This window comes from Aureococcus anophagefferens (assembly GCF_000186865.1).
Source record: "Aureococcus anophagefferens unplaced genomic scaffold AURANscaffold_7, whole genome shotgun sequence".
Lineage (NCBI taxonomy): Eukaryota > Pelagophyceae > Pelagomonadales > Pelagomonadaceae > Aureococcus > Aureococcus anophagefferens.
Window position 1 is genome coordinate 1,387,773 of NW_008705567.1, and position 16,126 is coordinate 1,403,898.

At 73.5% G+C, this 16,126-nt stretch overlaps 3 protein-coding genes across 3 annotated transcripts in view; 1 reads left to right on the top strand and 2 right to left on the bottom strand.

The window, feature by feature from the left end:
* Positions 1-7,055, bottom strand: part of AURANDRAFT_71484 (hypothetical protein) — a gene marked incomplete at both ends in the record, with an annotated part of 7,538 nt that extends 483 nt beyond the window's left edge. The window contains 6 exons of the mRNA XM_009038052.1: positions 15-945; positions 2,099-3,871; positions 4,106-4,278; positions 4,334-4,475; positions 4,831-6,381; positions 6,694-7,055. Coding sequence (XP_009036300.1) covers positions 15-945; positions 2,099-3,871; positions 4,106-4,278; positions 4,334-4,475; positions 4,831-6,381; positions 6,694-7,055 — 4,932 coding nt within the window. The remainder of the gene's footprint in view (positions 1-14; positions 946-2,098; positions 3,872-4,105; positions 4,279-4,333; positions 4,476-4,830; positions 6,382-6,693) is intronic.
* Positions 7,056-8,162: 1,107 nt separating this feature from the next.
* On the top strand, positions 8,163-9,521 carry AURANDRAFT_25049 (hypothetical protein; the record flags this gene model as incomplete). The annotated part of the gene is made up of 1 exon (XM_009037882.1): positions 8,163-9,521. One exon carries the CDS (start codon positions 8,163-8,165, stop codon positions 9,519-9,521), a length of 1,359 nt encoding a protein of 452 aa, XP_009036130.1.
* An 897-nt stretch (positions 9,522-10,418) lies between these two features.
* Positions 10,419-11,243, bottom strand: AURANDRAFT_25372 (hypothetical protein; the record flags this gene model as incomplete). The annotated part of the gene is made up of 1 exon (XM_009038051.1): positions 10,419-11,243. The coding sequence occupies one exon, from the start codon at positions 11,241-11,243 to the stop codon at positions 10,419-10,421; it is 825 nt and encodes a 274-aa protein (XP_009036299.1).
* Between the last annotated feature and the right edge of the window lie 4,883 nt (positions 11,244-16,126).

Consider the following 16,126-nt stretch of genomic DNA (forward strand, 5'->3'; position numbering starts at 1 on the left):
AGGAGGCCCGCGACGCGCTGGGCCGCGCGCTCGTTGATGAGGCGGCCGAACCACTCCGTCGCCTTGGGGTCCTTCGAGTAGGACGCCGTCGCCCATTTGAGGAGCAACCCGGCGAACGCGTCCGCGACGTCCTCGTGGACCAGCAGGTAGTCGGGCCGCACGCAGGTCTGGCCCGCGTTCTGGAACATGCCCCAGCAGATGCGCCGCGCGGCGACGTCCAGCGACGCCGACCTGTCGACGACGCAGGGCGACTTGCCGCCGAGCTCGAGCACGCAGGGCGTCAGGTGCTTCGCGGCGGCCTCGGCGACCATGGTGCCGACGTACTTGCCGCCCGTGAAGAAGATGTGGTCCCAGGTCTCCTGGAGCACGGCCTGCGTCGCCATGCGGTCGCCCGCGACGACGGCCACGGCGCGCGGGTCGAGGTACCGCTGGAGCATCGCCGCCATCGCGTCCGAGCACGCGGCGCTGTAGTGCTGGCTCGGCGTCTTCAGGCAGACGCAGTTGCCCGCCGCCAGGGCGCCGATCATGGGCTGGAGGCTCAGCAAGATGGGGAAGTTCCAGGCGCCGATGACGAGGCAGACGCCGAGCGGGTCCGGGTGGACGTACGAGAGGCCGGGGACGTTGAGCAGGTTCGTCGACACGGCCTTGGGCGTCATCCATTGCTTGAGATGGTCGATGGCGTGCTGGCACTCGTGCTCGACCTGGTTGACCTCCACGTACTGGCCCTCGGTCGCGTTCTTGTGCAGGTCGGCCTTCATGGCCGCCTGCAGCGTCGCCCGCTCGTTCACGAGCATGCGCTGGAAGGCCTTGAGCTGGCCCAGCCTGAACTCGTAGGACATGGTGCCGCCGCTCTCGAAGAAGCGCCGCAGGCCCAGGACCGCCTTGGCCACGCCGCCGTGTTCGACGTCGGAGGCGAGCATCGTGTCGATCTTAGTGGCAGAATCGCTTGTTCAAGATCAGTGCAGCTTTGGCCCGAGGAGCCAAGGCTGCCCAAAACAAGCCATCCTCGGCCACGCCGGTGGCGCCCGCCGCGGCCATACCCAGCCGCCGCGGCCATACCCAGCGGCCATACCCAAGCGGCGGCTATACCCAAGAGCCATGGCCGCCGCCGCGCCGCTGCGGCGCGTCGCCTGGGTCGGCGACTCCTACACGTACTTCAACGACCTGCCGGCCATGGTGGCGGCCATGCTCGAAACCGAGCCGGACCCGGAGGCTTGCGTGCTGTGCGGCGGCGCGCGGCTGAGCGGCCACGCGGCGGACCCGCGGGTCGCGGCGCTGCTCGAGTGCGACTGGGACGCCGTCGTGCTCCAGGAGGCGTCGACGGTCGCCGGCGGCTACGACCTCGCGAAGCTCGGCGCGAGCCGGGGCGCGGCGCGCGAGTTCTTCGCGCCGCGCGCGTCGACGACGCTCCTCCTCTTCGGGACCTGGGGCCACCGGAGCGGCAGCGTCTACGGCGCGTCGAAGCGCGCCTACCCGTCCTACCGGGCCATGCAGGCCAAGACGTCCGCGGGCTGCAAGCGGCTCTGCGCGCTGCTCGGCAATTCCGCGCGCTACGTGCCCGTGGGCGAGGCCTTCCGCGAGGTCCACGAGGCCTGCGCCGGGTCCCACCTCGAGCCCGAGGGCGACCCGCGCACGCTCTTCAGCCGGCTCTACGCGCCCGACGGCCACCACCCGTCGAAGTTGGGGTCCTACCTGGCCGCGTGCGTCTTCTACGCCACGCTCACGGGCGAGTCGCCCGAGGGCCACTCCTACCGCCCGCCGCCCCGCTGCGCGCACGACGACGTCGTCCAGGCGGCCTTCTCCTGCCTCCAGCCGGGCTGGCAGCCCGCGGCCATGGACGACGGCGACCGCGCGGCGCTCCAGGCGGCCGCCGCGCGCGCGACGGTCTACGCGCGCGCGCAGCTGCGGCGCGCCGCGGGCGGGCTCGAGGACCTCGACAGCGACGAGGACCCCGACGAGCTCCAGCTCGCCCGGGAGCTCTCCGAGAGCTACTCGCCGACGAACAGCCCGCCGCGGCGCGCGCCGCCCGAGTCGCTCCTCCGCTCCCCGTCGACGATCCGCGGCGCGAGGTAAGTGTTAGGTGTGTGCGTCGGCTCACTCGTCGTCGTCGTCCGACGAATCGTCGTCGTCGTCGTCGTCCTCCTCCTCCTCCGACTCGTCGTCGTCGTCGTCCTCCTCCTCCTCCATGTCGTCGTCCTCCTCCTCCTCGTCCTCGTCGTCCGTGGCGTCGGCGGCGACGACGTTCAGTGGCGTCACCTCGGCGCTCGCGGCCCCGGAGACCGCGGCGCCGGTCTTCTTGTGGAGCAGGAGGTCGAACTTGCCGAGGAGCGAGAGGAACTTGGGCAGCGCGGCGACGCGCGCGTCGACGACGTACTGGAGCCGCGCGAGCGTGTCCGCGAGCTTGGGCAGCGTCGCGAGGTGCGACGCGTGCTGCAGGAGCAGCGCCTTGACCCAGCCCGCCAAATCCGCGGCCCGCAGCGGGCTCCGCTCGAGCCGCGCGGCGAGCGCGTCGAGCGTCGGCAGCGCCAGGCTCGGCGCCAGCTTCGCGCAGGTCGCCGCGACCGTCGCGGGCTCCGTGCGCCGGAGCACGGTCTCGAGGAGCGCGTCGTCGCCGCAGCGCACGGCCTGGTCGAGCACGGCCGCGAGCGACGCGCCGGACCCGTCGTCGGCCGCGGCCGCGTGGCCCGCGTCCGCGGCGAGGTCCGCCGCCGTCTGCGCCTCCTCGCGCGTCGCCAGGGCTTCTAAAGCCGCGAGGCGGTCGCCCAAGGCCGCGTCGTCGTCGGCCGCCGCGGCCTTGGCCCGCTTCCGCGCCGCGCCGTCCTCGCCGTCGGGCCGGAGCCGGGGAGCGGCGCCGAGCGCCGCGAAGCCGAGCACCGCGGGCCGCCTGGGCTCCCTCGCCGCCGGCGCGTCGCCCGCGGCCGCGGCCTTGGCCGGCGCCGCGCCGCCGTCGACGGCCGCGCACACGCCGGCGTCGCGCGCGACGTCCACGGCCGCGGCCGACGGCGCGCTCGCCGCGCCGCGCGCGGCCCGGAGGTCGTCGCCGACGAAGGCGACGGCCAGCGCGTCGCGCCGCCCGTCCAGGAGCGGCGCGGCGTCGGGGGACGCGGTCGACGCGACCTGCAACCGGCCGTCGCCGAGGCAGACCGCGACCTCCACGGCCTCCTCGCCCTCGGCGCGCGGCGCGGCGCGCGCGCAGACCTCGAGGCCCGGCGCGGCGAGCCGCAGGCTCCAGACGCCGTCCTTGGCCTTGGTGCAGTCGTGCACGAGCACGGACCGCGCGTCGCGCGCGAGCGACACGACGTACCTCCCGCTCGCCGTCCACGCGAGGCGCCGCACCTCCGTCGCGTGCGTCCCCGCCAGGGCCCGCTTGGCGCCCGTGCCCGTCGTCTGCAGCAGGCGCACGCGCGTCGACCCGACGGCGACGGCGCCGCCGCTCGGGTGCGCCGCCAGGGCCGACACGCCGCGCTTGTCGCCGTCCCAGGCGGCGGGCTCGCCGCCGGCGACGGCCCACCGCGCGACGTGGCGCGCGAACGCGCCGCCGGGCAGCGCGTAGCAGGCGTAGAGCTCCGCGCCGTCCGCGCTAAAGTCGACGCCGACGACGCCCGCGTTCGCGAGCGCGCCCGGCGGCGCGAGCGTGGCCTTGACGAGGCCGCGCTTCACGTCCCAGACGACGACGGCGCCGTCGCCGGAGCCGCACGCGACGAGCGCCGCGTCCTTGGACCAGGCGCAGCAGGCGTAGCGCCGCGCGAGCTGGCCCTGCTGCACGTATTGCCGCTCCCGGCTCCCCGCCGACGCCCCGTGCACGCTCAGGCGCGACGCCGAGGCGACGGCGATGGACAGCGCGTCGGGCGACAGCGCCAGCGACATGATGCTATTTGCGATGCGTGCGCTGCAAGCTTAGAGGCCCGAACGCTGCTCATATATCGCCGGCGGCCGACGAGCTCGAGATGCTCCTCAGGAGCTCGAGCATTAAGTAACTCCGGCTAGTTCCCTGCAATCGAAGTGGACGCGCGGCAGCTAATCCCCAAAGAACAGTGCCCTCGGTACGCGTGCGAACAAGAGGAAACCACAAAAGATCGGACGTTACCATCAGCTCCCTCGCCACCACGACGTCGCCTTCGGGCGGTCGCGCAGCGCGGCGCTCACGTCCGCGAGCCCGGCCTCGATGCGCACGAGCCGCGCCTCGAGGTCCGCCGCCGCCTGCGCCTCGCGCGCCTCCTGCTTTTGCTCCGCGACGACCTTCTTGTGGGCGCTCTTCTCGTACTCGTAGGCCGCGACCTGCGGCGGGGGGCTCGGACCCGGGGCGCGTCGCACCGGGCGCGGGAGGCCGCACCGCGATGGCGACGCCGAGGACGAGGCCCTCGGACACGATCTCCGAGCCGCGGTTCAGGCAGTCGCTGTCCTTGAGGTCCACGTGCTTGTAGGGCTTGCGGAAGCTCTCGAGCGACGTGGCGTGCGAGAGCCGCCGCGTGAAACTGCGAGGGAAACGGGTCGCGCGCGCGTTTCGTCGCGGGGCGCCGGGCGACGCGCTAGTGCGACGACCAGCCGAGGGACGTGCACATGGTGCGCAGCCACGCGATGTGCTGCGCGTCGGCCTTGAGTTGTTTTGCTACCGGTTTCGCCAGCGTCTTGACCTGCGGTGCGCGGCTCGTCGCGCGCGTCCGGCAGAGGAGGGCGACGCGGCGCGCGCGCCACGAGGCCGCCGACTTTCATCAACACGCCACCGCTCGCCATGGCACGGCGCGCGCGCACCGATCGGTGCTCGAGCAGACAAAGTCAACGTGCCGCGATGTTACCCCCCACGAGACCCTCGTTCAAAGCGGGATGCACGTGTGCTTGCGCGGGCGGTTGGGGAGGTCCTTGCGGGCGAGCTGGTCGAGGTCCGCGCAGAGCTTCGCGCGCGTCTCCGCCGGGTCGATGACGTCGTCGACGAAGCCGCGCGACGCGGCGACGATGGGGTTCGCGAAGCGCCGCGCGTACTCGTCGGCCTTGGCCTGCTGGCCGTCGGCGTCGAGGTCGCGGTAGAGGATCTCCACGGCGCCCTTGGCGCCCATGACGGCGATCTCCGCGGACGGCCACGCGTAGTTCGCGTCGCCGCGGAGGTGCTTCGACGCCATGACGTCGTAGGCGCCGCCGTAGGCCTTGCGCGTGATGACCGTGAGCTTGGGCACGTTCGCCTCGCTGTAGGCGAAGAGCAGCTTGGCGCCGTGGCGGATGATGCCGCCGTGCTCCTGCTTGACGCCCGGGAGGAAGCCCGGGACGTCGACGAACGTCACCAAAGGGATCCCGAACGCGTCGCAGAAGCGGACGAAGCGCGCGGCCTTGACCGAGGCGTCGATGTCGAGGCAGCCGGCCTTGGACTTGGGGTTGTTGGCGACGACGCCGACGGCCCGGCCCCCGAGGCGCGCGAACGCCGTCAATATGTTCGGCGCGTAGTCCTCGGCGATCTCCAGCAGGCTCTGCTTGTCGACGACGCGCCGCACGACCTCGCGCATGTCGTAGGGCACGTTCGGGTCGTCGGGCACGAGCAGCCGCAGCGCCGGGTCCTCGCGCGCCGGGTCGTCGTAGGCCGCGACGGCCGGCGCCGCGTCCGCGTACGACGACGGTAAATACCCCAGGAGCTTCCGCGCGCCCCGCAGCGCCGCGACGTCGTCGTCGAAGGCCCCCTGGGCGACACCACTCAACTTCGTGTGGACCTCGGCGCCGCCGAGCTCCTCCTGGGTCACGGCCTCGTTCGTGACGGACTTGACGACGTCCGGCCCCGTCACGAACATGTACGAGGACCGCCGGACCATGTACAGAAAGTCCGTCATGACCGGCGAGTAGACGGCGCCGCCGGCGCAGGGCCCCATGATGAGCGACAGCTGGGGCACGACGCCGCTCGCGTCGACGTTGGCCTGGAAGACGTCCGCGTAGCCTCCCAACGAGTCGACGCCCTCCTGGATCCGCGCGCCGCCCGAGTCGCTGAGCCCGACGACGGGGCAGCGCACGCGCAGGGCCCGCTCCATGACCTTGACGATCTTCGACGCGTGCGCGCTCGACAGCGACCCGCCGAAGACCGTGAAGTCCTGCGCGAAGACGCACACGGGCCTCCCGTCGACGAGGCCGTGGCCCGTGACGACGCCGTCGCCGGGCGGCTTCTCGTGCTCCATGCCAAAGTCGACGCAGGTGTGGGACACGAAGGGGTCGAGCTCGACGAAGGACCCCTCGTCGAGCAACACGCTCAGGCGCTCCCGCGCCGTGAGCTTGCCCTTCTTGTGCTGGGCCTCGATGCGCCGCTCGCCGCCGCCGACGAGGCTCTGGGCGCGCAGCGCGGCGACCTCGGCGCGCACGGCCGCCTTCTGGGACGACGACAGGAGGCGGCGCGCTGGAGCGCCGGCGCTGCGGAGCTTGGCCGCGAGCATGGCGGCCATTGGCAGAAACAACTCGATCGCAGAATTGCCAGTGCGGCAATTTTGGTTCAAGTACTCTATGTTGACCTTTTCACGAGAGGCGACAACTGCAGCAGCCTCCCATAGCCGCTCATTCCCGAGGGGGTACACGTCGTCGCCGGTGGCGACGCCGTGGACCTGGCCGTCGTCGATGCCCACGAGCACGCGGATCAACATCAACCATAAAGTTGAACCACCGCTGCGCAGCGGGGAAGATGCCGCCGCGACGGACACGTCCGAATCTCTTACACCACTGGCGCACTACTCGAGGCGGCGCTCGAAGACCATGGTCACGCTGTCCGTCCGCCGCGGCTCGTTCGTGATGAGGACCTCGAGGGCCTTGTCCCAGGGCGTGAAGGTGGCGTCGAAGAGCTTGCGCCGCCACTTGATGGACGCGCCGCCGAAGGAGCCGAGCATGGAGATGACGCCGCCGCCGCCGGGCTCGTCGAGGCTCTGGCCGACCTCGTAGTACGTGAACGCGCGGAGCCGGTCGCCGACGCGCTCGACGCCGTCGTTCTCCTGCTGCGAGCCGTCCTTGGTGACCATGTTGCCGTCCTTGGTCTGCTCGATGTCGATGAAGAACGGCAGCGGGTACTGCGCGACGACGAGCTCGGATTTCTCCATGGTCGGCGACAGCTGGACCGTGACGGCGCCCTGCTCCAGCTCGACCTCGATCTCAAAGTCCTCGCGCGTCAACGCGAGGCGCGTCCGGGGCGCCGACACGCGCGGCGCAACCGGCGCGCGGAAGGCCGCGGCCGCGGCGAGCACGACGCACAGACGCAATGGTGATGATGAGCGCATGCTGCGCGTCGTGGCAGAGCTTGAGCAGCAAGGTTTTAGTTGGCGCAGATGTTGAGCCGTGCCAAACGCGCATGTTGCTAGGCCATTAAGGGCAGCCCTCCAACGATGGCCGACGCGCCGCCGGCGTCGCCCGTCGCGACGAAACCATCCGCCGTGCCGTCGAGCCCGCAGGCCTGGGCCGAGACGCTGCAGCTCGACGACGACTCCGGCGACGACGGCGAGCGGTTCATCGACGTGGCCGTGGAGCGGTCGCTGCGCGTGGAGCGCGAGTACGGCCGCGAGGAGGCGGCGGACCTCGACGGCCCCGTGTCGGCGCCGCTGCGCCTCGCCTTCGAGGACGCGGCGCGCGGCGAGGTCGTCGGCGACGCGGCGCGCGACCTCGTCGAGGGCGCGTCGTCGCCGCCCATCGGCCCGCGGCGCAAGGTGAGCGATGCCCGGGGCGGGGCCCAGGCCTGGGCGAAGCTCGTGCGCCACGGCTTCGGCCTCGCCCCGGCGTCCGAGGGCCGGCCCTGCCAGGCGCGGCTGCCCCGGTCCGCGGCGGGCCGGGGCTGCGACGCGCGCGCGGAGCACCGCGACGCGGCGCGGCTCGCGCCCCTCGACGAGCACAACCTGGCCCTGCTGGACCTCGTGCACCCGCGCAAGTGGTCCAACCCGGCGCCGGGCGTCGGCGCGACCTACGACCTCGTGGTCGTGGGCGCGGGCGCCGCGGGCCTCGCGGCGGCGACGCAGGCCGCGCGGCGCGGCGCGCGGACGGCGCTGGTCGAGGCGTCCCTCTTCGGCGGCGCGTCGCTGACGTCGGCCTGCGTGCCCGCCAAGGCCCTGGCGCGCGCCGCGCGGTGCGTCCGGGCCGCGCGGTCGTCGCTCGCGCACGAGCTCGGCGTGAACGCGCCCGTGCACAAGGCCGCGGACTTTGGCGCCGTCGCGCGGCGCATGCGGCGGCTGCGGGCGCGCCTCGCCGCCGCCGACGCGCCGAAGCACCTCGAGAAGCGCCACCCGAATTTGTCCGTGTTCTCCGGGACGGCGGAGTTCGTCTCGGAGGACTGCGTCGAGGTCGCCGCGGACGGCGACCGCCGCCGGCTCGCGTTCGCCCACTGTATCGTGGCCACGGGCGCGTCGCCGGCGCTCCCGGACGTGCCGGGCCTGCGCGAGGCGCCCTACCGCACGCACCTGAGCTGGTACGACTGCGAGGAGCTGCCGCGGCGCGCGGTCGTGCTCGGCGGCGGGCCCCAGGCGGCGGAGACGGCCCAGGCTTTGAGCGTGCTGGGCTGCCGCGTCTGCCTCGCGGCGCGCGGCGAGTTCCTGCCGCGGGAGGATGCCGCCGCGGCGTCGGTCGTGCGCCGCGAGCTCGAGGCCGACGGCGTCGAGATTTTGACGAACGTGTCCTTCGTCGCCGTGTCCGTCGACGAGGCCGAGGCGCTGCCCGTGGGCGTCGCCATCCGCGAGACCAACGACTTCTACGCGAGCGAGAAGCGCGTGCTCCGCTGCGACGCGTTATTGGTGGCGGCGGGCCGGAAGCCGCGCGTGGCCGGGTTGGGGTTGGACGCCGCGGGCGTCGCCTACGACGCGCAGAACGGCATTCGAGTCGACGGTATGTTGCGGACGTCGAACCCGCGGATCTTCGCCGCGGGCGACGTCGCGTCGGGCTACCAGCACGCGCACGCGGCCGTCGCGATGGCGGCCGCGGCCGTCGAGAACGCGCTGTTCGGAGGCGACGCGGACTTTGGGGCCGTGCTCCTGCCCTGGGTGACGCACACGGCGCCGGAGCTCGCCCACGTGGGCCTGTACGAGCGCGACGTCGCCGGCGGCTGCGACGTCTACGAGACGGACCTGGCGCACGTCGACCGCGCGATCTTGGACGGCGACGAGGGCGGCCTCGTGCGCGTCGTCACGGCCCGGGGGAGCGACGAGATCCTGGGGGCGACGGTCGTCGCGCCCCACGCCGGGGACCTCATCGCGGAGATCGCCGTGGCCATGCACGGCAAGCTCGGCCTCGGCGAGCTCGGCCGCGTCGTCGTGCCCTACCCGGCGCTCGCGCAGGCCGTCCAGGCCTGCGGCGTCGCCTACAACCGCACGGTCTGGGACACCATCGCCTCGCCGACGACGCTCGAGAGCCTCCGCGTCCGCAACAACAGCGACGCGGACCCGCCGGACGCGCCGCCGGACGCGCCGCCGCCGCCGCCAGAGCCCGCGCCGCCGGAGCCCGCGCGGGCCTGGCCCCTCTACGCCGCGCTCGCCTACGGCGCGGCCGCGACGGTCGCCGCCGTCGCCGCCGCGCGACGTCGCTCGTAAAAAGGAGTCCGTTAGGACTCGGCGACGAAGGGCCGGTGCTCGAGGAGCGGGATGCGCGGCCCGTCGGCCTTCCAGGGCCCGAGGACGTCGTAGGAGAAGCCGAGCGCGCGCGCCGCGTCCTTGTAGACGTTCTTCCGCTCCCGGGGGGGGTCGACGCGCGGCGCGTGGGGCGCGAAGAGCAAGCCGACGACGTCGCAGTTGTCCGCGTCCGCGTCCGCGAGGGCCGCGAGGACGCCCCAGTGGCAGACAACGACGGCGCGCTTCTCGCCCGCGGCCGCGCGGCGCGCCAGGTCCGTCACGAGCGCGAGCGTCGCGCGCGCGGCCCGCCGGCCGAGCTCGCGCTTGCTCTGCGTCGCCTCGTCGTCCGGGTCCCAGTGCTCCGACGGCTCGCCGACCGTTTCGAAGACGTCGCGCGCGGCGAGCCCGCACGGCGGCAGCGCGTCTAAAAACGGCGCGAGGCCCGCGCCGAGCCGGCCCCGCGACTGCGCCATGTGCCACCAGTGCTCGCGCGCCGCGGGGCAGAGCCGCCAGGCGGCGCTTTCGCACGCGCCGAAGGCGCGCGCCGCGGTCTGCACGCAGCGCAGCAGCGGCGACACGAGCACCGTCTCCAGGTCCCAGCGCGCCGCGCGCTGCCGCCAGGCGTCGGCCTGCGCGGCGCCGCGGGTCGTGAGCTCCGGATCGGGCAGGTCCTCGCGCGTCGCGTTCGCCTGCGACTCGCCGTGGCGCATGAGGAGGACGAGCAGCATAGTTTCGTGGATTTTAGCACTCCATGCTCATCGAGTTTGGGCCAAAATTGAAGCCCAATTGAAGCGATGTTGCAGAATATCGCGCCACAGTCGCCGCGCTGCGCACGTCACATGCGAAGATGCTCGCGAACGGACAGCGATGTTTACACAACTAGACCCCGGCGTCGCGGAGCGCGGCGGAGCTCGCGTCGTAGGCGCCGAAGTAGACGAGCCCCCCCAGCGAGAGCCAGAAGACGCGCGCGGAGAGGCCGGAGAAGAAGGCCCGCGGGCCCTCGTGGGCCGCGATGCGCCGCGCGCACTCGAGCGTGCCCCGGTCGTAGGCGACGCCCGCCGCGTCCGCGCCGAGCATGAGCCGCGTCTTGACGACGTCGAGCGGCGTCGTCGCGGCCGCGGCGACGCCGCCGGAGAGCGAGCCGCAGAGCGCGACGTGGACCGGCGCCAGGGGCTCGCCGCGCCGCGCGCCGACCCAGAGCACCTTCATGCGCTCGAGGAGCGGCATCTGGAGGATCGAGAACGGCACCTCGCGCATCACCGTCGCCGCGAAGCCGCGGTAGAAGGCGGCGAGGCCGCCGGCGGCGTAGATCTGCGCCGCGCCCCTGCCGAGGCTCGCGTCGATCTGGCCCGCCTGCTGCGACTGCTTGACGACCTCCACGGGCACGCGGATGGAGCACGCGCAGAGCTCGCCGGCCGACGCGGCCGCGATCTGCGCGAGGACGGAGTCCGCGCCGAGAACGTGCCGCGTCGTCTCGTAGACGGAGAAGAAGAGCGCCGCGCCGGGCACGGACCCCGCCGCCGCCGCGCCCAGGCCTCGGTAGATGCCCGTGAAGCCGCCGGCTTTGAGGAAGCCCTGGGGCGCCTGGAGCCGCGTCTTCACCGTGTCGATGGGGAAGAGCGACACGTCGACGGCGAACCCCGCCGCGCCGCCGGCACACAGCGCTCGCGCGAATGGTGTTGGTGCAGCGCTTTCGCCGCCCATGTTGTGCAGCGCGTGCGGACACGCTGTTCAAAACGCTCGCTAAAAACAAGTTCTTGCTGCCACAGCCCATGATCATGATGGGCTCCCGCACGCTCTCTGCGGCGGCGCTCGCCATGATCGGCGGCTCGCGCGCGCTGTCGACGACCCCCCACATCGTCACGCCGCTCGTGCGCTCGGCCTTCCTCAGCGGCAAGCTCGGCAGCGAGGTCTACCTGAAGCTCGACTGCCACCAGCCGTCGGGCTCCTTCAAGCTGCGCGGCATCGGCGCCACGGTCGCCGCGGCGAAGGCATCCGGCGCGTCCGGCGTCGTGTCGAGCAGCGGCGGCAACGCGGGCCTGGCGACGGCGCACGCGGCGGCGGCGCTCGGCCTCGCCTGCACCGTCGTCCTGCCGACGACGACGCCGGCGTCCGTGCGGGCGAAGCTCGAGGACGAGTACGGCGCGGCCGTCGTCGTCGCGGGAGACGTCTGGGACGAGGCCAACGTCGAGGCGGCGCGCATCGCGGACGCCGCCGGCAGCCCCCTCGTGCACCCCTTCGAGGGCGAGGCGACGTGGGACGGCCACGCGTCCGTCGTAGGCGAGATCGACGGCCAGCTCGCGGCGCTCGGCGCGCCGCCCATGGACGCGCTCGTGACCTGCGTGGGCGGCGGCGGCCTGCTCATGGGCGTGCTCCGGGGCCTCGAGGCGGCGAATCGGCCGCGCAAGGTCGACGTCGTCGCCGCCGAGACCGCCGGCGCGGACTCGTTCGCGCGATCCGTCGAGGCGGGCGCCCCCGCCACCATCGCCATCACGTCCATCGCCAAGTCCCTCGGCGCGGCGACGCCGAGCGCCGCCGTCCTCGCCGCCGCGCGGGCCTACGGCGCGGTGCACCCGCACGTCGTCTCCGACGGCGCGGCCGTCGCGGCGTGCGTCGCGCTGGCCAACGAGCGGCGCGTGCTCGTCGAGCCGGCCTGCGGCGCGGCCTGCGCCGCCGTCTACGGCGACCCGCCGCCGGTCCTCGCCGGGAAGCGCTGCGTCGTCGTCGAGGTCTGCGGCGGCGCCGTCGTGTCCCTGCCCCAGCTCCGGGACTGGGCGGAGGAGTTTGACGTGGTGTTTTAAGGGACCGGCGCGAGGACCGCGTAGGCCCCCCAGGCCGCGCGGCGCCGCGAGTAGCCCGGGACGAGGAACGCGCGCGCGGCCGCGCCCGTGTTCGCCGCGTCGAGGAACGGCGCGGAGAACGCGACGCCCCAGGCGCGCCCGTCGGCTTCGAGCGCCGCGGCGAGCGACGGCGCCGGGTCGTCGCCAATTCTCAAGTCGACGGCGACGTCGCAGGCCGCGGGCGCGACGTAGGAGCCCGGCCGCTCCGCGTTTTCCGCGTTGAAGTGCGCGGACACGTCCGCGGCCGCGACGCCCAGGGACGCGGCGAGGCCCGGCGCCTGCGCGTCGTAGAGGCGCGGCAGCTGGCCGTCGAAGCGCGTCTCGACGAAGCCGAGCCGCGCGTTCGGCGGCAAAGAGAACGTCGACGCGTAGCGGTGCCACCTGGGCAGCACAAAGGGGTCCGATCTCGGCCTCTTCCACTCGTTTCGGCTGATTTTTGGACGAGCGATCATCTCTCGGAGCGTCCTCGACGCGTGGATGCTTCCTCCGGAACGCGCGCGCGCGGAACACTCACGTCGAAGCGACGTCGAATCATCGTTTCGCGGCTCCGGGCGCCGCTCGCCGCCGACGCAGACCGTCGCGTTGCCGGGAAGCTGCGCCGCGGCGCGCCCCGCGAAGGCCCAGGCGGCCATCTGGGGCCGGGCGTAGTACTCCGTCGTCGCGGCGACGCGGCTCAGGCCGAACAGCAGCGCCGCGGCGACCGCGGCGCCGCGGACGGCGTTCCGCGTCGCCGCGGGCGCCGCGACGCGCGCGCCGATGTTCGCCGCGATGGCCGCGGCCTCGTCGAGGGCGACGGCGGCGGCGACGTAGAGGCTCGGCAGGGCCGGGAAGAGGAAGCGCTCCTCCTTGTGGGGCCGGCTCAGGAGGAGGCCGAGCCAGAGCGCCGCGGGCGCGGCCTGCGCCAGGAGCGCCGCCGAGGACGCGCGCGGGTCGCCCGTGCCCAGGAGCGCGCGCGCCGCGACGATGGGCACGAGGCCGAGGAAGAGCAGGAAGCCCACGTTCGCGTTCAGAAGCAGGTTCTTGGCGTAGAAGGTCCAGGGCTCGACGCCGTAGAGCTCGTCGCCGCCCTCCGTCGCGTTGTAGCGGAAGACGTTCCACAGCGGCGACGTGAGGCGCCCGTAGGCTACAGCATCAAAGGCCGCGACGGGCAGGCCCACGACCACGCCGGCGACGACGCCGGAGACCGCGACCTCGGCCAGGCCGCGGACCGCGCCCCGCGCCGCGGTCTCCGCCGCGACGACGGAAACGAAGAGCGGCACGAAGAGCACGGCCACGAAGGGCCAGCCGGGCCAGAGCGTCGCCGCGACGGCGAAGAAGACCGCGCCGCGGCGGTCGCCCGCGAGCTGCCGCGCCTGCGACAGCGCCGCGAGCGTCGCCGCGGCCGCGGAGGGGAGCAGCGCGTTCGACGCCGCGAACAGGCCCGCGGACGCCGCGATCAGGCCCAGCGCGCACGCCGCCGCGCCGCCGCCGAAGCGCGCCGCGACGCCGCGCACGAGCGCGACCTCCGCGAGGGCGTGGGGCGCCGCGAGGCCCGCGCAGCGGACAAACGCGAACGTCGCGAGCGGCGCGGCGCCGGCCACAACGTCGCCGAGCCGCGCGACGGCCGCGTAGGGCGCCACGTAGGCCCAGGACCGCAGGGCGTAGTTCGGCGCGTACTCCCAGGTCTGCAACGGCCGGCGGAAGGCGCCGTCGCTCCGCGCGAGCAGGTGCACGCCCTCCCAGTAGTTGTAGACCTCGTCGCAGTCCGCGACGCCGGAGACGAGGGCGCCGTAGAGCCGCAGCGGCACGAGCACGGCGACCGCGGCGAGGGTGAGGCGGTCGACCATGGTTCGATCGGCGGAGCGGCTTGTCACGCAGACGGCGCGCACGCCATGAGCTGCCACTCCTTTAGCGAAGCGTCAACAACGCAAACGTGCCGTATTAATTGAAACGCAGCCCGTCCATGGACGCCGAGTATAGCCCACTGGAGTCGTCCCACGTGCGCATCGCCGTCGCGCCGTCGACGCCGAACGGCACCACCACCACCACGCCGTCGACGCCAAACCATACGCCATCACAAACGCCGCAGACGACGCCGCGCAAGCGGCTCAAGATCGCCTTCTCCGGCGCCGAGAACTTGGCGGCGCAGACGCCCTACGACCGCGAGCCGGGCAGCCCGCTGACGCCGCAGCCCGAGCCGGCGCGCGACGGCGTCGCCGCGCTGCTCATCCTGGGCAGCGCCTGCGCGGCGTCGCTCCAGGCCTTCGACGCGTCGTTCTTGAGCGGCGAGCTCCACTGGACCGTCATCTCGACGGCGATCAACGCGGCGTCGCTGCCCGTGCTCGGCGGCTTGTTTTACGTGCGCGGCGCGACGTCGCGGCCCACGGGCCGGCGGCTGCGGGCGAGCGAGCGCGGGGGCTGGCTCTGGGTCCGGTCCGCGCTCGGCGGATTAGCTTTAAACGCGGCGGTCTGCGGCGTCACGCACGTCGACCTCGCGAGCGCGAACACGATCATGTTCTCCATGCCGTGCTTCGCGTGCGCCCTCGCGGCGCTGGCGACGAAGACGCTGCCGGGCCGGGGCGACGTGCTGATCTTGCTGACGGGCTTCGGGGGCACGATCGCCGTCGTCGCGCCGGGCCTGCTCCTGCGCCTCGCGGCGCCCGCGGCGCCCGCGCCCGCGCCGCGGCGGACGCGCGGCGAGGCGCTGTTGGGCTACGGCGGCGCGCTCGGCTTCGCGCTGTCGAACGCGGCCGCGTGCGTCGTCACGTCCGCGAAGCTCAGGGACGCGCGGCCGCTCGTGCTCTGCGCGGCGCAGGCGTTCTGCGCGTTGGTCCTCGCGCTGACGGCGTGCTACGCGTGCCGGGCCGACGTCGCGCCGTCCTTCGAGCTGCTCGCGCGCGACGGCCGCGTCGCGCTGCTCCTGCTGCTCGAGGTCGTGAGCTTCCCGCTGTCGTCGTTCCTCCGCGTCGCGGCGCTCGTCGTGAGCCGCAACGTCTTCGTCGTGTCTTTGTTATACGCTGAGATCCCCCTCGTGCTCCTCTGGGACCGCATCTTCCGGGGCACGCCCGTGCTGCCCCACCAGGCCTTCGGCGTCGCCGTCATCATCGCGGGCGCGCTCGGCGGCAACCTCGTCAAGACCGCGCGCGGCCGCGGCCGCGGCGAGCGGTCGGCGCTCCTCGTGTCCCTGCCGCGGCCCCCGAGGAATCGCCTAGGCGCCGAGTAACCCGGTGGCGCTCCTCGTGTCCCTGCCGCGGCCCCCGAGGAATCGCCTAGGCGCCGAGTAACCCGGCGACCTTGCGCGTGTACGCGTACAGAAGCCGGTAGGCAGCGACCTGGTCGGCCGCGTCCTTGACCGGGTGCACGGACACGGGCGTGGCGCAGAACCGCGCGTCCCGCGTGCCCGCCTTGGCGAGCTCGCCGCGCGTCCACTCGACGGCGGGGCTCGCGATGATGTTCTGGAAGCAAGGCTGGCAGTCGACGAGCGCGACGCGGTGGAGGTGCGCGCAGAGGCCCACCGTCGCGTCCTCGGGCTTGTTGATGCAGTGCTTCTTGCGGCTCCGGTCGCAGGGGATGGCGCCGACGCGGCCGACGCAGTCCTTGGAGACGAGGGCCTCGAGCGCGTCGCCGGAGAAGCCCTCGAGGCCGCCCTGGACGTAGGCGATCGTCGCCTTCTCGCTGTTGGGCTTCTCTTTGCGGTCAAAGTACTCGTCGACGAGCGCGCGCCAGCCCGGCCGCTTGAAGAGCTCGTCCTTGGATCGGGCGTGGACG